The 22,085-nt window shown below is 39.9% G+C and overlaps 1 protein-coding gene across 4 annotated transcripts in view; it reads left to right on the forward strand.

Moving 5' to 3' along the window:
* Positions 1-22,085, forward strand: part of TIAM2 (TIAM Rac1 associated GEF 2) — a 183,198-nt gene that overhangs the window by 63,471 nt on the left and 97,642 nt on the right. For all 4 annotated transcript variants that reach the window (XM_070733750.1, XM_070733752.1, XM_070733751.1 and 1 more), the window contains exons 2-6: positions 915-1,027; positions 2,188-3,381; positions 10,203-10,638; positions 15,107-15,279; positions 16,737-16,961. In XM_070733750.1, the coding sequence (XP_070589851.1) occupies positions 2,194-3,381; positions 10,203-10,638; positions 15,107-15,279; positions 16,737-16,961 (2,022 nt within the window). In that variant the 5' untranslated portion in view covers positions 915-1,027; positions 2,188-2,193. The remainder of the gene's footprint in view (positions 1-914; positions 1,028-2,187; positions 3,382-10,202; positions 10,639-15,106; positions 15,280-16,736; positions 16,962-22,085) is intronic.

Below are 22,085 nucleotides of genomic sequence, written 5' to 3' on the forward strand. Positions count from 1 at the left end.
TCTTTCTACTTCAAGCTGCACCTTTTTGTAGTCTGTCTCTCAACAGATTTGATTGATCAGCTTGCCAGTAGATGCCTTCCTTTTAAAGCAGGTGGTGCCTAGTGCAGTTTGATCTGTTGCTTTCCTGGCAAATTAAGTTCAAGTTCATGCAAACAAAGAAGTGGCTAACTGGTGGTATGAGTGAATTACCCTATGCTCTTTCACCTCTGGGTCACAGCTGCAACTTAGACTCATTAATCAACAATGACTTCAAAAATCCATGGGGATTACCCAAGCTGTAACAAGAGAGCTAGTTATATAACATCATTTAATGTCAATTAAACCCTGGAGCAAGTTTGAATGATTGCTGCTTTACATTCAGTGATGTGAGGCTGTTTGAGACTCAGGGCATGTTATTGTGATGGCTATTTTTAGTTTAGACTTTCTCCAGAGAAAGAGAATCCAATCTTTTCTTTCCTTGCATTCTCTCTCAGCACACTGAGAAAAAGAGCCTATCGGTTAAGTTAAGACAGATGCCCCATCTATCTTGTTTTTAGTTTTTTCAAATTTTTAAAAGATTTATTTGTCCAATGTCTACTAAAATGGGTGGCCATACCAAATTTAAACAAAGATTTAAATTCAAATGAATGGATAAAATATCTGCAGAGCATACAGTAAATATTAACTCCATGTTCTTGTGTTAATCATTAACTTAATGACAGTCATTAAGTGTTGTACCACATGATTCTTGACAAATGTATCTTTTTCTTTATGTACACTGAGAGCATATGCACCAAGACAAATTCCTTGTGTGTCCAATCACACTTGGCCAATAAAGAATTCTATTCTATTCTATTCTATTCAGATGGATATTCATATTAAAATACAAATTTATTTTCATTTATGTGACTAGGACATTTCTTATTTATTTACAGGCAATCTCATGGAATCTCGTTTCTTGGCTGAAAAACATAAAGTCCATTTATCAAAATAATGACAAGTATGCAAACTGCTAATTCCACCCACATTTGAGTGGGTTTTTTTTCAGGTACGTCTGAAATATACATTTTTATTTGAAAAGTCACTTTTCCACAAATATTTTTCAATTCAGCATTAGTGATGGGCGAACCCAACGGTGTTCGGGTTCGGCAAGTTCGGACGAACTTCGCGCAAAATTCGGCCGAACCCAAATGGTTCGTGGCACCAAAGCTCCACCCCCGGAATCCCATCGTTTTTTATTTTTACAGATTTTTTATTTTTATTTATTTTTATTTTTTTAAAAAGGACGCCGCAGCGGCGCTGCAAGCAAAGGGAGGTCCTTTCACGTGAAAATAAAAACTTTTATTTTTACATGAAAAGACCTCCCTTTGCTTGCAGCGCCACTGTGGCATCCTTTTTCATAATTTTTTTTTTTTACATGAAAAGACCTCCCTTTGAAGGAGCTGGGGAATCCCTCTCACAAAGAGATTCCAGGGGCGGAGCTTTGAAGTCACGTATACCGGCAGGTTGCTAAGGATGCCCAAGTGATTACTTTCTGGATTCCATGGAATCCAGGAAGTGATCACTTTGGCATCCTTAGCAACCTGCCGGTGTACGTGATGTCAAAGCTCCGCCCCAGAATCTCTTCGTGGGATTCCCCAGCTCCTTTTGTGCCTCCCTCCCAGTCTCCCGACTGGCTGACAGCTCCCTGGTGTTCGATTTCCTCTGCCGCCACTGGCGCCCTGCTCCTCCCCCTCTTCTCAGCAGATGACAGCCGGGTGGTGGCTTTCGTGGTGTTCGGCACGAACGCCAAACTAAAGCACAATTTAAAAAAAAAATTCGGGTTCGGGTCCGGCATGCCGAACACCACAAAATTTGGTACGGACCCGAATTGTGTGGGTTCGGTTCGCCCAACACTATTCAGCATTTTAACTTGAGCGGGAAGGACAGCTTTTATTATTATTGCTTGTTCACTCTGAAAAATTAACCAGGGGTTTATACCAGTAATCCCACATCAACTTTAAAATATAAATTTTTAAAAATATTATTCCATTATATTTAATTATTTGTGTCCCAGTTAAACATAGTGAACATGTAGTATCAACTAGAGGCAATTGAAGGAAGTATCTTTCATTGTTTATAGATTTTCTTAGGAGTTCACAAGTAAGGATTACGTGTTTCTTGGGCATGACTTTTTAACAACCAAACCTATTTATGTTTCCTTTTTAGTAAAAAATGGGAAATTCAGACAGTCAATACAGTCTTCAGGGAACCAAAAACCACACTGTATCTTCACCTGCTACCAAACAGAAACCCCGCTCTCTGAAAATTCGTGGCATCCATTCTAAAGATGAAAAATCCTGCTCTGCACGTGGGTGCAGCCACAGTTCCAGTAATGCGAACTATAAATCCCGATCATTGGCCAGGAGCTGCCTTTCTCATTTTAAGAGTAACCAGCCTTATTCCTCAAGACTCAGTGATACAGTTGTGAAAGTATCTAAGAGTAATAGCCATGCAAAGCCCAGGACTCCCACATTGGAGAACTTTAGTCAGGAGACTAACAGTGCATTTCTGCCTGAGAATGGTTTTCACTACATCGGCTTTGAAACTACCAACAATTATGTTCCTTCCAAGGAATGTAATGGACATTTCTTAACTTGCTATGGGGAAAAAGAAAGTTTATCACCAGATGACAGAATGAGTCCAAAAGTTCTCATCAAGACTTTAGGGAAGCTTGATGGGTGTTTGAAAGTTGAATTCCACAACATTGGCAATAATAGTAGCACTTCTAGAGATGAAGCCAGTGAACCAGTCCAACTCTTAAGATATTTCCCTACTTCAGAATCTGAAAAGAATAACATGCTTGAAGGAAAGGAATCTTCGAGTACAGATTGTGTTGAAAGCCATCGCCTGTCAGCTACTGATTCAAGACTTAGGTCCAGTAAAGGGAGCTCCATTAGTTCAGAGTCGTCATGGTATGATGCTCCATGGGGCAATAATGGAGGGATAAATGAACTAGATGTGTCATACGTACCCCGAAGAATTCCAGAAACAAGAATCCAAGTTGATTTCTCCCAGAATGACTGCAAAAAATCATTGAATCAAAGTTCATCTCTTTCTTCCCTCCGTGATTTATATGGGGATTCAAATCTAAGAAGTTGCCAAGCCTCCAATATTGGATTTTCTGCAGATTACATCAATACGCATGCTAGTTTAAGCAACCGGGTTTCATTTACCTCTGCCATAGATGTTCCTTCTAAGGTGGAGCACAGAGGATCTCCACAATACTCTTCCTTCACTCTGCCTTGTAGGAAATCTAGACATCTTAATGAGGATGCAGCTAAGAAGGAAACTTTAAAAAGCCGAATGCGTCGGATCAGTGACTGGACAGGAAGCTTGTCGAGGAAGAAGAGGAAGCTACAGGTATGTGGAATTTCAAGCTTACAAAGTGACCTGAAGTATGAATTTTGGATTCTTCATTGTAGGCTATATACTTAACTTACTATAGATACTTAAATTAAACTAGACAACTCCTACTTCATTGGGTCATTGTTTCGGAGATATTTCCTTACATAAACAGGGAAACAGAATGACCATGCAATGACCACTGCAAAAAAAAAAAAAAGCAGTGGGAGTGATTTCCAACTTCTTGCTGGCTTCCTTGTTGAGTTTTCTTGTGGGAAATTGTGAGCATCAGAAATCATCTTCCATCCTCCTTTCTTCTTTCCTTTTCTTCCTCCTTCTTGTAATTCTGTTGTTGTTTTCTTCCTTTCCTCCTCTCTTTCCGAGGTTTCCTACCAGCTTCCTCATTTATTCATTTAATTGTATTCCATTTCATTATTTTTTCCCCCAAAGTGGTAAGGTCACCCAGCTGGTTGTCATGGCTAATGCAGGGCTTGAACTAATGATATTCTGCTTTCTACCCTGATGTTTCAAGCACTAGACCAGTGATGGAAAACCTTTTTTTCCTTGGATGCCGAAAGAGCATGCACGCATGCTATTGTGCATGTGTGAGTGGCTATACCCATAATTCAATGCCTAGGGAGGGTGAAAACAGCTCCCCCCCCAAAAGGCCCTCTGGAGGCCAAAAATGGCCTGTTTCCCAAATTCTGCTGGGCCCAGTAGGTTCGTATTTTGACCCTTCCCAGGCTACAAAGGTTTCCCTGGAGCTGGAGGAGAGTAAAAAACCCCTCCCCCATTCCCCTGGAGGTTCTCTGGAAGTCAAAAATGCCCTCCGAGAGCCTCTGTGTGAGTCAAAAATCAGCTGACCAGCACACGCGTGCATGTTGGAACTAAGCTAGGACAACGGTTTGCATACCACCAGTGCCATAGGTTTGCCATCACTGCACTAGACCAATCTGGCTCTCATTTGCTTGTGCGAAAGTTGCAGGTCCAAAGCCATCACATAGATAAGTGGGAGATTTCTCGCCCCTATAAATGGGTGTATGTGAATAAATGTACACTAAGCAAATATTTTTTTTAAATGATTTTTCATTTCGTGCTTTTTATATACAGTAAATGACTTTTCCGATGTAGGTAGGGAATGTTAAATGTTTATAGGCTTAGTGCATTAAATAATTTTTACTTATTAAATATTTTGTCAATATTTTAAGCTTTTCTATAATGATGCGTACTTCGTTTTCTATAATGAAGATGTACTCTGCTCTCCACTTCTCAGTTCAGAGCTATCTGTTCAGGGAGATTTTCACAATGGGAGTGAAGAATAATAATTGTGTTATATTATCATTTGCTTTTAAACTGCAACCCTGCAAAGAGTTCTGTATAAACTGACACAAAATCCAGGAAATAAAGTTTGCCAGTTTAAAATTAAAATCACATGTAAAAATTAAAATCATATGTTAAGTATTCAATTCCAAATAGTTAATTCTCTAGCCATATGTATATGTATACTTGTACGTATACGTATATGTATATATTCTGTATGTATCACATGTTTTTTGCTGAAATTTTTAAAATTAAGGGAGACTAGGATGGCACCATTTGGGCCTTGTTCTGGCCTCATCAGCTGGCCGAAATGGTGCCATCCTAGTCTCCCTTAATTTTAAAAATTCCAGCAAAAAACATGTGATACATACAGAATATAGTTGTCGGCTATGAATAAATTAACTGCCTTGAAATGGCCCTGGGCTGGGCCTAGAGGCAAAAAGGAGCTGTGACGTTCCTTCAGTATACCAGGGTGATCCGACATAAAAAAACCCCATGTATATATGTATATATATATACACATACATATACATACGTACATACGTACATATACCGGTATGTAAAAAAATAGGTAATCACTGTTAGTGTAAATGGGTAAACTATAATTTTGCTCTAATGGAAAATAGTACTTGCTTAAAGCAACAAAACCAATGTTCTAATAGTATTTACTAGAGAACCATGCCTTAGAAATTCTTGGTAAAAATGTTTATATAATATTAAAACTAATGCACAGTCTTCTAGTATGACAACATTAGGTTCCTTTCCAAGCAACAGTTCAAGAATTTCATTCTGGCAAGTGAGGCGTAGCCCTTAGCAAGCGAATATCATAATAGCTATGAATTGTTGGCCATTGAAAAAACCACTGGGCAGCCTGTTATCACCACTGCTATTTATCTTGACATTAGAAGTATTAAATAGAAATATAAGAGAGGATAAGGAGATTACGAGACTTAAAATTTAAAAAAAGATATAAATTACAATCATTTGCAGGTGATTTAGCTTTTGTTTGTTCTCCATTGAATTAAAATTTGGCAACGATAAAATGGATGAGACATATAAGACATACAATAGATATGAAAATGTGGCAACAACTATGGGAAAGGAATAATAAAATGACGATGGTAACAGCATTTAAAGAAAATATGTATAAGATGTTTTATAGATGGCATATGTCTCTAGAGAGATTAGCAAAAATGTATAAGAATAAATCAATGAAATGTTGGAAATGTAATACTATATCTGACTCTTTTTATAATATGTGATGGACATGTACTGAAGCCAAAAAATATTGGTTAGAGATCCAAATATGGATTGAGCAGATATTGAAACAAATAATTGAACTAAAATCTGAAATATTTTTATTAGGCATTTTGCCAGATAAATTTAATAAAGAAGAAATATATCTAATTGTTTATGTAGTGACTGCTGCCAGAATTGGATGGATGATCTCTGGCGGGCCCGGGAGAGAGGTTTATTCTCTGTCCTGGTGCTTCTTGACCTCCCAGCGGTTTTCGATACCATCGATCATGGTATCCTTCTGCGCCAACTGGAGGGGTTGGGAGTGGGAGGCACAGTTTTATGGTGGTTCTCCTCCTACCTCTCTGGTTGGTCACAGTCAGTGTTAGCAAGGGGTCAGAGGTCGACTCCTAGGTCTCTACCTTGTGGGATACCGCAGGGGGCGATCCTCTCCCCCTGCTGTTTAATATGTACACGAAACCACTGGGTGAGATCATCCAGGGGCACAGGTGAGTTACCATCAGTACTCTGGCGATACTCAGCTGTACATTTTCACCATGTGTCCACTCAGTGAAGCAGTGGGAGTAATGTGCCGGTGTCTGGAGGCTGTCAGGGTCTGGATGGGTGTCAACAGGCTCAATCTCAATCCAGACAAGACGGAGTGGCTGTGGGTACTGCCTCCCAAGGACATGTCCATCTGTCCGTCCATTACCCTGGGGGAGATTATTGACCCCCTCAGAGAGGGTTCGCAACTTTGGTGTCCTCGCTCCACAGCTAACTTTAGAAAACCATCTTTCGACTGTGGCAAGGGGGGCGTTTGCCTAGGTTCGCCTGGTGCACCAGTTGCGGCCCTATTTGGACGTGGAGTCTTTGCTCATGGTCACTCATGCCCTTATCACCTCGAGGTTTGACTACTGCAACACTCCGTACATGGGGCTACCTTTGAAGAGTGTTCAGAAACTTCAAATCGTCCAAAATGCAGCTGCGCGAGCAGTTTTGGGCCTTCCAAAATATGCCCATACCTCTCCATCACTCCGCAGACTGCATTGGCTGCCGATTGGTTACTGGACACAATTCAAAGTGTTGGTTATGACCTATAAAGCCCTACAAGGCATAGGAGTTGGCTGTGCTATTTTTTTCTGCTTTTAGTTGTTGCTTCAAAGCATGCTTTTTAAAATGCCCTCTGCATTATCCCGTATGTTATTTATTCTGTTATCACCCATTCCCTGGCTTTACTCCCTGTCATGCAATATATTCACATCATAATCCAGGAATTTTGAAATTGATACAGTGGAGTGATGGAATAGGAGGAATGGGGTACAAAATGAAAGAATAAAGCAATTTATTTTTTATTCTGTACAGAATAAAGCAATTCAAGAGATTTTCTCAACTTGCATGTTTGTTTGGCTTTGTATGCCAGGCAAAATGAACCCAGCATTTCCTGGGATAACTAGGCTACATGTGGCCCTTCAAGATTTGGATGTTTAAAGTAAAAAAAATTATAAAATGCATAGGTAGGAACCATATTAACTGTATGTAACTTGCTTAATTAAAACTGAATTTAAATATACGTTTCATGCTGGCTTGCTCACTTCTTTTTCCTGGCTCGTTTCGACTGGCATGCTACTCAAAGGTTCTGTGGCTAGAAAACATTGGATACCGCTGTTGTCATGGAAGAATTGCAGATACCAATCCCTGCTTATTGCTTTCCCTCATGAATGCTTTTGGTCTCCATCATAGCTAATCTTAAAAAATGGAAGAGTTTGTGAAGGAAGGTGCTGCAAGGGAAGAAGGAAGTGAAATCAACTTGGAAGGAGTTATGCTTACTTGTGGGGATTAATTTTGGTATTGAAATGGATGCCTCGCAGGATATATAGACCCACAGAACTAAACTCAGGAGGGTTCAAGGCAGCATTACATAGGGTTCCAGGAGGTATTGTGCATGTTTGTTTCTCCTTCACGTGTATCAAAACTCTCCAGAAAGGCAGCATAGGGGAGGCAACATCAAATACAAAGCTAGGAGAAGAAATTTTATTTATTATTTATTTATTATTTATTAATCAGATTTGTATGCCGCCCCTCTCCGCAGACTCGGGGCGACTCACAGCAATAACAATACAATGTAAAACAAATCTAATATTTAAGTTAATTTTAAAAACCCCAATTTAAAACCAAACATACATACTAGTGTACCATGCATAAATTTTATAAGCCTAGGGGGAGGGAAAAAGTCAATTCCCCCATGCCTGACGACAGAGGTGGGTTTTAAGGAGCTTACGAAAGGCAAGGAGGGTGGGGGCAACTCTGATATCTGGGGGGAGTTGGTTCCAAATTTTAGATCATTATTGCATATTGCATAGATATGTTTCAGCAGGAAAAACCTTAACAAAAGCTTCATAGTGATGTTTGAGGTAAGGTTTACGGGTAGTTGTCAATTTATGATCTTTGGAAATTAGGGTGGACCTAACTTGGAGCTATACAAAGTTTTGATAGCTGCCCCTTCCCCTCATGGTTATATGACTAAACCTCAGCTGCTTGGCAATACGGCTGCATCTATGTATCTTCATATATTTCCTGTATCAAAAGGGCAAGATATTATCTCACTGATTTTTGATAATTATGAACAAGCAAAACTTTAGTGGTTTGGCATTATCTATAGCCTTGAAACCTGGGTTGTCCCAGGCTGTAGACCTTCTTATAATAGTATGTAAAACTGGCACAGAAAAGAAACTTGTGATATATTTTATTTACTACTGAAATAAAATGAATGTGATTTTTCGTTGCTGAAGGAGAAATCCCCTTGGAATCAGCAGTGGGTTGTTCCTGGCTCAGACCAGTTCTTAGAACTGGTGGGGCAGAAGGCTCCACTCACCCACCCAGGATGCTTCTGCACATGCTCAGAAGTGTTGCACACGAGTGCTCATGTGAACCGGTGGCAAAATAATTTAGAACCCACCACTGCTTGGAATCATGTAAAAATGTACAGTAGTACCTCTAGATACGAGTTTAATTCGTTCCAGAATGGAGCTCGTATGTCGATCAGCTCGTATCTGGAACAAATGGCTTTAGACTTTGTTTTTCCCTGTGGAGATAACCAGAAGCAAGGATTCTTGCGCCACCTAGTGGAAGCTCGGCTTGTATCCCGAATTTGAGCTCGGGTTTGGAACAGAAATTTCGCTCCCATCGTGGCTCGTATCTTGGAATACTCACATGTGGAGCAGCTTGTATCTAGAGGTACTACTGTATTCTTGTGTACGCCACAGAAAGAGTAAGTTACAAGTTGAATAATATTAATTAGAAATAGTGCCACTTTGCACTGCACTCGTGAGATCACAATAAGAATATTGTGTCCACTTTTGATCACTACGGTACAAAAAAAAGAGGTTGAGCTCCTGGAAAGTATGCAGAGAAGAGCAGAAAAGATGGTAAAAGGTCAGGAGGTTAAATTATATGGCAGATGGTTGAGAGAGGGAGGTATGTCTATCAAAGAGAAAGATTGGGGGAAGCATGATAGTTGTCTTCATGAGTAGCTGTCAGAAAGAAGGGACTGACTTATTCTCTAGGGCAGCAGAGGGCAGGACTAGAAATAAAGGATGGAGATCCAAATTAAAAGGAAGAAGAAATTTCATGACAGTGAGAGTTGGGGTTGAAGATGCTCCCATCACTGGATGTTTTCAAGAATAGACTGGACAGCTGGGCTAATATAAATCTCCTGCCTTGAATGAGGGGTTGGACTAGAAGACCTTCGAGGTCCCTTCCACCTATGTTCGTTGGTTTGTTACATTTCTAAGCTGCATAACTCCTTCTGCACTCTATAGGATTCTAGATGACTTGGAAACAGTATAGATACAATAATATTGACTGCGAATATGTTTTTAAGTTGAGCAAAGAATTGTGATAACATTGGCAATACTCTAATTTAAAATAATCCAAAATAAATTCTGACTCTCAGTGCAAAGATAAGTAAATAAATATCTAATCCTTAGGATGATTTTCATTCTGCTTTTGACAGCAGATATCACGGCGTCAATGACTGTATTAAAAGATCACCTATAAGAGCTGTATGAATCGGTGAGCTCTGATGTTCTTACTTTAATCACATCCTTCTAATGTATTAACTTTATTGCACTGCATAATCTGCATAATGCGCTATTAATTCCAACAAATTGCAACACTATTTTATGAATGAGCTTATTAGCAGCAGATACACACACTTGTGAAGCAAAGCATTGCTACTTGATCACTGTCTGCCATTTAATTGTGCCACTTTTCTTCTTTTACAGGAGCCAAGATGCAAAGATTCAAATGAGTATTTTGATACAGGGTATGAAAGCCTTTCTACGGACCTTTTTGCTCCTTCCCATTTCTCTGGTTCTCTCTGGTCCCAGAGCTCTGGCCAGATTTTGCCCCAAAGAAGTGAATCAGCTAATGCAATCAGCAGTGACATCCTAAGACAAAGTATCTATGAAAATTTCATGCGAGAGCTTGACCTGAGCAGAACCAACGTTGAGAACACAGACTCTTCTATGGAAACCGAGGACTCGAGCAGTGAGTCCCTCAGCTCCTTGGAGCACTTGGACCTGCTGTATGAGAAAGAACAAGGAGTCATTCGGAAAGCTGGGTGGCTTTTCTTCAGGCCTCTTGTGACCCTACAGAAAGAGAAAAAACTTGAGCTAATAACCCGGAAGAAATGGAAACAATATTGGATAACATTAAAAGGTCAGCTACAGCTTGTGACATTTAGTGTTTTGCAATTCATTTCTAACACAGTGGTACCTCTACTTACTTAATTCGTTCCATGACCAGGTTCTTAAGTAGAAAAGTTTATAAGAAGAAGCAATTTTTCCTATTATTTGTAAAAGCAAATAATGTGTGCGAATGGGGAAACTAGAGGGAGGCTGGAGGCCCAGGAATCTCCCAGGAGATTCCTAGAGAGGCCCCATGGAGGCTTCTCCCCCCCCCTTTTCTGGCCATGTTTCTTCCCAGGAGATTCCTAGAGAGGCCCCACGGAGGCTTCTCTGGTTACAGTTTCGGCGGCTCGGGTTTGAAAATGTCAAATGGTTTTTGAGAAGAGGCAAAAAAAACCTTGAACACCCGGTTCTTATCTAGAAAAGTTCGTAAGTAGATATGTTCTTAGGTAGAGGTACCACTGTACATTTCAGTCTCTGTTCCAAATATCCTTTGATCACATTAACAGGCTTTATCCCATACTCTTTCAACTGATTGAAGTACAAATGCTCTTGCGATAGCAAAAGTGGCTGAATTCTTTCGAACCACATTAAAGGGGTTTTCTACATAAGGATGAGTTTCTTCACAATGGGTCTCTTTTTAGCTGAGCTGATTGATTTCCTGCTCAGCTGTGAAGCAAAAGGGGAGGGGGGCAGAATCAAGTTTTGCAGTATTCATTCCAAAACTGCAAGATAGAGTTTTTCATCCTGAATTGTCCCCATTTGTCAGCCTTGCAAATGTCAAGGAGCTACGGGGTCTTGCCACCGTTTTGCTATACTTTTTAATTGGAATTACTTTTTTCACTTGCTGCAAAAACAAAGGCAGTGAGTTAGAGGCAAGGTAAAGACCAAATTGATCATTCATGAACTGGATGCCAATTTTTATGCCTCCATTATTGGTCACTTAGAGGGAGTACTGATTGATCCATGAGCCCTAAGCAATGTCAGGAGTGTAGTGGTGAAGATATTCCTTATGTGCCATGAAAATGTTTCTAGGGAATTGAGAAAGTACAGCCAGATGTGAGTTCTTCACCTCCCTGTTGTAAAAGCCACTTGTGGAGTGGTTCCACTCTGGATGCTCCTACTGGAAAAAAAAGACCAATTATGTCTTCCCCTCTTTATGTCCAATATTTAGAAGTATCTCTTATCAGTTCAATAGGAAGGAAGAAAATAGACTTTACTTTCCAGGAAATGTAATATTAATGAAAAATACTGAACTATTAGAGCCCTATGCAAGTCATGACTAATTAAAACTCATTGCAATGTAATTGTCTTTTGTGTCCATGAATGGCATGAAGATGGTATAAGACAATGATGGATGTAGGACTGTGTTGCAAACATGACTTCAGTGCCAACATGACTCCAGTATTTCCCAAGACAGCCATATGCAGTTTGGGAATAAAGAGCCGTGATGGGGCAGTGGTTAGAATGCAGTACTGCGGGCTACTTCAGCTGACTGCAAGCTACCACCAGTTGGGCAGTTCGAATCTCGCTGGCTCAAGGTTGACTCAGCTTCCATCCTTCTGAGGATGGTAAAATGAGCACCCATATTGTTGAGGGCAATATGCTGACTCTGTAAACCGCTTAGAGCAGTGTTTCCCAACCTTGGCAACTTGGAGATATTTGGACTTCAACTCCCAGAATCCCCCAGCGAGAGAATGCTGGCTGGGGAATTCTGGGAGTTGAAGTCCAAATATCTCCAAGTTGCCAAGGTTGGGAAACACTGGCTTAGAGGGAGCTGTAAAGCACTGTGAAGCAGTACAGTGGTACCGCTACTTATGAACTTAATTCGTTCCGTGACCAGGTTCTTAAGTAGAAAATTTGTAAGAAGAAGCAATTTTTCCCATAGGAATCAATGTAAAAGCAAATAATACGTATGGTTGGGGAAACCACAGGGAGGGTGGAGGCCCTGTTTCCTCCGAGGAGATTCCTAGAGAGGCCCCATGGAGGCTTCTCCCCACCTTTTCTGGTCCTGTTTCCTCCCAGGAAATTCTTAAAGAGGCCCCACACAGGCTTCTCCCTGACTTTTCCGGCCCTGTTTCCTCCCAGGAGATTCCTAGGGAGGCCCCACGGAGGCTTCGCCCTGCCTTTTCCAGTTACAGTTTCGAAGGGTCGAGTTTATAAGTGGAAAATGGTTCTTGAGAAGAGGCAAAAAAATCTTGAACACCCAGTTCTTATCTAGAAAAGTTTGTAAGTAGAGGCGTTTGTAGTTAGAGGTACCACTGTATATAGGTTTAAGAGCTATTGCTCTCTGTTCCCATATATAGTAAGCGCCTTCAAATAATAAAAGCTTCCTTTCTTACTTAAAATTAGTTGGCTGGTTGGCTTCAAAGTTATTCATTCTGATTTAAAGCCTCATTTTTAGTTCATATATGTAGTGAATAAGCTGGCAATGATTATGTTGCATTAGAAATGTTTTGTGTGTATTTGCTATATCCTTTTGCAGCGTCTACTTCAAGGCTGGAATACATTAGAAAAGGAATATGTTTGGGCAAGATTTGCTTATGTTGAAATATTTAAGATGTATATATTCTGCATCTCTTAAGTATGAGATGTAGACGCTTAATGGTCAGCCAGACCTATTGACAATTGTTGAAATGAAAGAAATAACTGTACTTTTCTGGGTCTCTATTGAATTTTATAATGCAAGAATAGATCAGATTTGTTTTCAGGAAATTTCAGCATATTTCTACAAAAGCTTTCCACATATAGTATTCTTATGTCTTATTTTATAGCCTCAGTATGAAATATGTGCACCTGAAATCCTTATTAAGATCAGTTTCACTGATATTGCCAATCCTTGTACAGGGCTTATGATAGTTCCTACTACTATCTAAATTATGTTGGCCTCATAAATGGAGCTATCACATTTCTGGAATGTTAAAAACAGTTTCCCCCCCCCAAATTAACAAAGTCAAATTTTGATGCATAAAATATTTAGTCAGTCTGATTTTCTCAATTTGAAGTAAAATGACACTATTAGCTTCAGTATCCATTTCTCCCAAAAGCTTTTGGGAGAGCGATTTTTGGAGAGATTTGGGGCAAGAAACAAAGCTTTTGGGGGAGCGATTTTTGGAGAAATTTGGGGCAAGAAATGAAGCTTTTGGGAGAGCGATTTTTGGAGAGATTTGGGGCAAGATATGAAGCTTTTGGACTGGTGATTTTAGCAGCGAGATGGGGTGAAGGAAGCGGCAGGCTAGGGGGGATTTTGGCAGCAGGATGGGATGGCTGCGGGGAGCAGAGGAAGCGGAGGGCTAGAGGAAGCAGAAGGCTAGAGGGGAAAGTGGCAGGGAAATGGGGCAGGTCCGGCATTCCCCGCCTCAGGTGCAAGCAAAAGGAGGCGGGGAATTCCGGCAGGGAATTCCGGTGGGGAATTCCTATGCAAGCAAATGGGAAATCCCAGTTGTGACAGTCACAAGGCAGGGGAATCCCTTCGGCAGTCAGATAGCTCATGCGCAGTAGGAGAGCCCACAGACCCGGGCTCAGGTTTTTAAGACGGAAAGGTTTTTAAGATGAGGCAAAGAAATCTTAAATCCCGGGTTCATATATTGAAAAGTTTGTATGACGAGGGGTTCGTAAGACGAGGTATCACTGTAAATTTATTGGTGTTCTGAAGCTTCTGTAGGCTTCAAGCACTACCAAGATTATTCCTTTAATATGGAAGGGCGGCGTTGTTATTGTTGTTTTACACTGGTGGTGCTTAATTATTTTATCTGAGCAAGGGGATACATTCCAGGCATGTTTTGATTGTAGTCGGGTATGTTATAACCTGGCCTTGGGGAATCAGCCTCAATTAAGGTCATTGTGTCTCATCTGTGAATGAACTATTTCTGCTATTTTTCCTTAAACAAAAAATAGCTATTCAGCAGCCTCAACTCTCATATCAAAAAGCAAAAAATAAACCAAACTGATTGATTAATTCCACATTTCTCTTTTTATTGGAGAGTTATTTCACATTATTTTTTGTATTACCCTGTTTCCCTGAAAATAAGACAGCGTCTTATATTAATTTTTGCTCCCAAAGATGTGCTACGTCTTATTTTCAGGGGATGTCTTATTTTTTTTCAATGTAGAAGAATTCACATTTATTGCTGAACAAAAAAAATGAACATTTATTATATACTGTACAGTAGTTGTCATCACAAACCAACATAACCAGACAAATCAGACCCTACCAAGAATTTCTTACTCTACCGTACCATTATTTCCATGTTCAACAATTATACTTTCTTCAAATATATCTTACATATTATGTTCTGTTCGGGAATGCTGTGAAACAAAACGTCTCCTACATCTTACTTTCAGGGGATGCCTTATATTAGGCAATTCTATGAAACCTCTCCTATGTCCTACTTTCGGGGGGTGACTTATTTTCGGGGAAACAGGGTAATTGATACAAAATTAAATCTGTATTTCAGAGGATGTTGGTATAATTCAGTGCTTCTTTTTATTTTGTGAAGGATGCACTCTACTGTTTTATGAGACTTATGGAAAAAATTCCATGGAGCAAAATAATTCACCCAAATATGCTCTATTTGGAGAAGATTGTATAGTGCAATCTTGCCCAGAACACCCAAAGAAAGAGAATGTCTTCTGCCTCAGCAACTCTTTTGGAGACGTCTACTTATTCCAGGTATTCTTCCATTATATAATATCTTTGTTCATGATCTTAGTATTAAGGTCCATAGTACTGAATTTACAGGTAAAACTCGAAAAATTAGAATATCGTGCAAAAGTTCATTTATTTCAGTAATGCAACTGAAAAGGTGAAACGTAATATATGAGAGAGACTTATTACATGCAAGGAAAGATAGTTCAAGCCGTAATTTGTCATAATTGCGATGATTATGGGATACAGCTCATGAAAGCCCCAACTCTCAGAAAATTAGAATGTTACATGCAATCAATAAAACAAGGATGTTTATATAGTGGACCTCTGAAAAGTATAAGCATGCATATGTACTCAGTATAGTGGTCCCTTAACTTTCGCAGGTCCGACTTTCGTGGAAAGCCTATACCACAGGTTTTCAAAAAATTAATAAATAAAATAAAATTTTTTGAAAACCCGTGGTATACCCGTGGTATTTTTTTTATTTTTAAAATTTATTTAAAGAAGCCGTCTTTAAATAAAAGCTCCGCTTCCGCCCCAGCCTCCCGATCCCTCTCCTTTAATTCTCGGAGTGTTGGTACGCTCCACTTGAAGCGGGGGCAATGGGTTGGCAAGCTGGGGGCTTTGCTGCGCTCGCTGCCCGCATCTCCAATGGCGGTGACCTCAGCTTGGGAATTCTGTAGCTGACGGCCCTCTGCTCAGAGCGCCTTCGCCGACCGCTGCTCCCTCCCAAAGGCACCAAGTTGTGTTGAAAAATGAAGTCAGCATCCCCATAAAGCTCATCTGTGGAACGAAGCATGAAGAGCTCCAATATCTCATGGTAGACGGCTATGTTGACCATGGACCTAATGAAGCACAGTGGACCAACACCAGCAGATGACATGGTTCACCAAATCAGCACAGACTGTGGAAACTTCACACTGGACTTCAAGCATCTTACAGTGTGTTCCTCTCCATTCTTCCTCCATACTCTGGGTCCTTGGTTTCCAAATGAGATGCAAAAGTTTCCTTATGCAGCTCCTGCATTTTCCTACCCATAAAGCATTTTAGGCTCTTTATACATTACAGAGAAATTTAGGAGATGGCATAAGCTGCTGTTGGACAGTCACTGAAGTTGTCTCCCTGCTTCTTCATTTGCAATAATTTTCAGTACAGTTTCCATTCAATTGTATTTTTTGAAATTAAGCTAATGATAGGTTATGTAATTGCCATCCTCTCGCAATCAAGCCTCCTGTGATGAATTTAATCTTTTATACAAAGTGTTCTTTTTAGATAAAGCCTAAGAATTATTAGCAATGACAAGTGCCAGTTTTTCAAGGCAGTATTAGTATAGAAGAAGCCTTTCATTCGTTTGACGGGGGAAATTGCATGCTGTCATCATGGAATAGATCTCACTCTGGTGTCCACTGGTTGCGAAACCTGGTAAGATGTATTTTAGTGTTCTGTTTATAATATTTGATTTGTTTTTACTCTCTTTTCAGGCTACAAGCCAGACTGACCTTGAAAATTGGGTTACCGCAATACATTCTGCTTCTGCTTCTCTCTTGGCAAAAAAACTTGGGAAGGAAGATACAGTCAGATTGCTGAAAAGTCAAACTAAAGCCCTTAACCAGAAGATTGACATGGATAGCAAGATGAAAAAGATGGCTGAGCTCCAACTCTTGATTGTTAGCGATCCTAAAAACAGGAAAGCAATTGAAAACCAGGTACTGTGTAGTTGATTAACCTTATCATTGCAAAATGTCTCCACTTTAAGTATGTCATTTGTTAATATTTTTAGGCTAGAATGCAAGTGTTTTGAAGACAATACGTTGCAGTTGAGGAAATCATTGTTGCGGTAGAATTGACTGAGCATATGTTTAAGGAAGTTATTGTGGATAACTGTTCTTGGCACTCTTTACTTGCACATGTGGAAGTAGTTATTTCTGTACAATTCTGAAAGAGATACACGAAAATATTCACATTCCGCTGTGTAAATTAGAAGAATCAACACAAAACAGTCCTGCTGCTATCTGAACTATTGCCACCAGACATATTACACCCTCTGTTCCAAAGTCTTTCTGAAAAAGTTCTGTCTTCATAGCTTTCTTAAATTGTATTTGGGAAGGAGGCATTTTAACCTCAAGGGGGAAGTTGTTTCCAAGCAAAGATTGGGAAGGGCTGTTTCGTGGCTACTCTAACTTTGTGGAGGGTTACCAGCATGTTCTCTTTGCCTGTGCCTGTTAGGTACATATTAGGTACATATCCTGAACTTACTAATGCACTTTATAAGAAATAACTAGCAGTTGATTTAAGGCTGGAGCCTGAGTGGTAAATCCCATGTAGTAACCACAATATTTGTGTTATTCTGCTATATTGGCTTACACCAGTCATCAGGCAATCAAGTTACTTTTTGTATCTTGATAGCATCTCAATTCTCTTTAAGGGCAGCCTCATGTCAAGGAAATTGTGGTAATCCAAACATGAGATGACCAAGACATGAGTTCTACTTCCTAAAGCATCTTAGTTCAGAAAAGGCTGCAACTAGCATATCAGCTGAGATTGAGTAGCATCAGTCGTATCTGGCAGGAGTGCTATGTTCAGGAGATCACCAGGTTGCTCATCTGACTTTCTGAAATAGTACGGTCCCATCCAGAGCTAAAAGTGCCTAGAAGGCCTCTGCAAAAGAGCAACACCATCTTACTGTGAATCACTGTAAGTGCCTGTTTTGTCCCTCCCAGTTTCCAGGTACCACACCAAACTTTTCATGAATCTCCCGTGTGCTGATAAGGAGAATCCAAGCATGGGTTAATATTGTCGGTTGCCACGGGGACTAAGTGAATAATTAAATTAAATATGCCTTCTCTGCTTGACCAGCTGTGATGAGTCAGTTTTCAAACTCAGTTGATAAAAGAGGGATGTGTTTATCTTAGCTCAGTACATAATAACAATGACTGAAGTTTTAAAAAGATTTCTGCTTGGACTCTTCTTGATTACTAAACCACTTTCTTGCCAGAATGTGTGCAGGTTAGCCAGTATGCAGGTGAGAACTGCCACCACCTAACAGCTGAGGCAGCCAGAATCCCTGCCTCATGGGGCTATACTCTCAGCATAGAGGCAGAGGCAAGTCCTCTCCATTTTATTGCTGATTACCAGTCGCAAATTGTACGCAGATTGCTGGAGGTGAGATACGGATTGTGCCGGGAGGCTCGTTCTGGCTCCGTGACTGGTGGCCATTTTAACTACTATGATCTGCCTGTTATCAGGCAGTTTTCATCATGGTGACCATTTTGCTTGGCATAATTGCAGCATTCCTTTGCATTTATTGCTGGTGGCTATTTTGAGAGGCAATTAAGGCTGCACAGTTTCTGATTACCATTTTGCTGACATTTTCGGCTTTGACCGACCACTTAAGATCACTATAGCCTCACCTGTCTTAGCACTTTATTGCTGGTCTTCCACAGTATCTTGCTCTTTCTAGCCACATTATTGCTGATACTTTTTAGTGCTCAGTCCCCTAGGCAACTGATGAGGTGAATCCATGCCTGGACTCTCCCTGCAGCGCACAGAGAAGACCGTTCAGATTAGCCAATGATACCTTGGTGTGGGTAGATATTAAAGAAAGTGGGGGAAAGGGCCAGGTTCTGAGACACCTCTTATTGGGATGGCTAAGGATTCAATCTGTTTTCTCCCATAAAATTGAAATTGCTGTCTCATAAAGAAACGGTATTGCTATAAAACAATGTCTTTGGTCCCCAACCTACTGAAGAGAGTTTCTAGAGAATCCCTAAAACTCTTAAAAGTTTAATAGAGGAGACAGAAAAACACCTTAGGCTAAATTTAAATAGAAATGCCACACATAGTGCATAGTAATATGCTGCCCCGAGTCTGCGGAGAGGGGCGGCATACAAATCTAAATAATAAATAAATAAATAGTAAACATAAAAAGAATTGTTATCTAAACCAACTATTTGTTTTGCCAATATTACTAAGGATGCCTCACACTGCTGGGAAGCCCCCCCGGCTGTTTTAAAAGGTGACAGCCGGGCGGCAGGGCTTCCCAGCAGCCTCCCGAATGCCGAACCCGGAAGTTTGGGTTTGGCGTTCGTAAGACGAAAAAAGTTCGTAAGAAGAGGCAAAAATTTTCTGAACCCCAGGTTCGTATCTCAGGTTGTTCGTAAGACGAGGGGTTCGTATCTTGAGGTACCACTGTATTCAATAAGAATATTTCATTCATTTAGATCTAGGATGTGTTCTTTGAGTGTTCCCTTTATTTTTTTTGAGCAGTATACATATTCTCACATTCACTCTATTATAGCTCAGCTCTGGCTCAGCTAGAAAAACTTATGATAAGATCATTCTTTTATAGTCTCAATTTGAAATATATATGTGTGTGTGCGTGTGTGTGCATGCACACGAAGGCACACACACACATAGTTGGGACACACATTATATAGTTTATAGCTGTAGTCTCTTTATTCAGTATGAATTTAAGTGCTTACTTTTTGCCATATGTAAAGATACTGTGCCATAAGATTGCCTTTGACATACGATGCTTAAATGGAGAGCACAGCACTACTTTCAAGTCAAGAAGATAATAACTATCTTTTTTTTTCATATTTATAATGGCACTTGGTTAAGCACATAAAAGATTTTTAATTTCATTTCACATTTGTCAAATGTGATAAGAAACTGAACTGCTCTCTGAATCTCCAAGTAATTGGGGCAGATTTTTCTTGATTTCCAGAAGAAAGTTCTGCTTAAACTGCCTGAATCCTGATGCTTCTGTATAAGGATCTTCTCATGCATGTTCCTGTGGTTGTGCCCATGTACCTTAAAATCAGCCTAGACTCTGATTAGGGGACTGGAGGCTAAAGCATATGAAGAACGGTTGCAGGAACTGGATATGTCTAGTTTAATGAAAAGAAGGACTAGGGAAGACTTGATAGTAGTGTTCCAATATCTCAGGATTTGCCACAAAGAAGAAGGAGTCAAACTATTTTCCAAAAGCACCTGAGTGTAGAACAAGGAGCAATAGGTGGAAACTAATCAAGGAGAGAAGCAACTTAGAACTAGAAATTAGAATTAGAAATTTCCTGACAGTTAAAACAAGGGGCCTGCATAAGTGCACCAGCGTGCCTTCCGTCCCCTGTCCTAATGTTTCTTTTTTACTAGTATGTATATGAATATTATTATATTTTTGCATACCACCAATATATACTTGACAAAACAAACAAACAAACAAACAATCAGTGGAATAGCTTGCCTCCAGAAGTTGTAAATGCTCCAACATTGCAAGTTTTTAAGATGATGTTGGATAATAATTTATCTGAAGTGGTGTAGGGTTTCCTGCCTAAGCAAGGGGTTTTATTAATTTATTATTTATCAATTGGACTTATATGCCACCCCTCTTCATTGACTCAAATTTTCGAGGGTTGGACTAGAAACCTCTGAAGTGCCTTCCCACTCTGTTGTTGTTGTTGTTATCATTATCATCATTATCAATGGTTTGCCCTTGTCCAGGGCTGAGAGAGAGAATGACTGGCCAAGGGTTGCTCATCTGGATTGGTGCCTGACACGGAATTAGAATACAGTCTTCTGGTTTCCAGCCTAGTATCATTGCCACCAAATAGGCTGCCCTCCAGTTTACCTATCTCATTTCTGAAATCTTATGAGGTGTTCCAACCTTCCCTTGATTGTCTTCTGCAGCTGTTTTCATGTCCACTAGTCAAAGGAGGCTTTCAAGGAGCTACTAGCACGTTGGAAATAACATTCCTGGTGTTTTTCTAATTTGGTTGATCTAGAATATACACATTCATTATTTCATATTAGGTTTGGAGGTAAGAAAATATTGCAATAAGGCCTGAGGCTGCAGTCTGAAAATTTGCACACTAGGGAGTAAACCTCACTAAACACAGCAAGTCTTATTTCTGAATATCCACAGCAGAGTAAGTAACTTCAATTTTGGCTGAGAAGCTGAAGGCTGTGGGATATGATGGAGATGACTCCAGAGCAATAACAGGCAAAAATTTTATTGCTTTTTTCATATAGGTGTAGGTTGCCATAAATATCCCCCAATTCTCCCATAATAAATGCTAAATGTTAATGGTATGGTCTTGTGGGCATTGAATACTCCCTGTGATTTCTTTGCCTCACATATTTGTCTCTTTTTAATGTGAAGTTCACGACAGGAAAAAAAATTCAAAGCAGTTACACAAGAGAATTTTCCAGTTGAAGCCATTTTATAGGTTCTTTAAAATCCCGTTTCTGCTTGTTATCAGATATATTTCCTATAAACGTACATTGGCTTGGTTAAGCAGTATTTGCAACATTCTAGAACCTATTATTTTCTTTCTTGGACTTAGTTGTATATATAATTGTGAGGTTATATGGAATGCTTGAGCTGCATACTTTTATGATTTGAATGTTATTGAATGGGCAGATTGCAGTGTTATGATCAAAATCTTTCCTGCATGATCCTCAAATGAAGATCATTTCAAAAAGGAATTCAGTTTTAAATAAGAGGAAAAGTCTAAACAGGGTGCAATTTTAAAGGAATCCAATAAATGCTCTAACAAATGCTACCAATGGTTTCATGCTGAAATCCAGAGATACTTAAACAGCACAGTTTTCAGAAGACAGTGCAGCTTTACGAAGGCTTGTGAAGAAAGTGCAGCCTTCAGAAGACTGTGTTGTCTTTATAAAGCTGTCCTTTCTTTCCGAAGAGAGAATGCCTTTCTAAAGGCTGCACTTATCTCAGAAAGCCTTTGGTAAATCAGGGCAACTTTACAAAGGCGACACAGCATTCCAAAGACTCAGGGAGCCACAGGTAGAAAAATTTCACTGTATAT

Source organism: Erythrolamprus reginae, chromosome 1, assembly GCF_031021105.1.
Source record: "Erythrolamprus reginae isolate rEryReg1 chromosome 1, rEryReg1.hap1, whole genome shotgun sequence".
In the NCBI taxonomy this organism is placed as follows: Eukaryota; Metazoa; Chordata; class Lepidosauria; order Squamata; family Dipsadidae; genus Erythrolamprus; species Erythrolamprus reginae.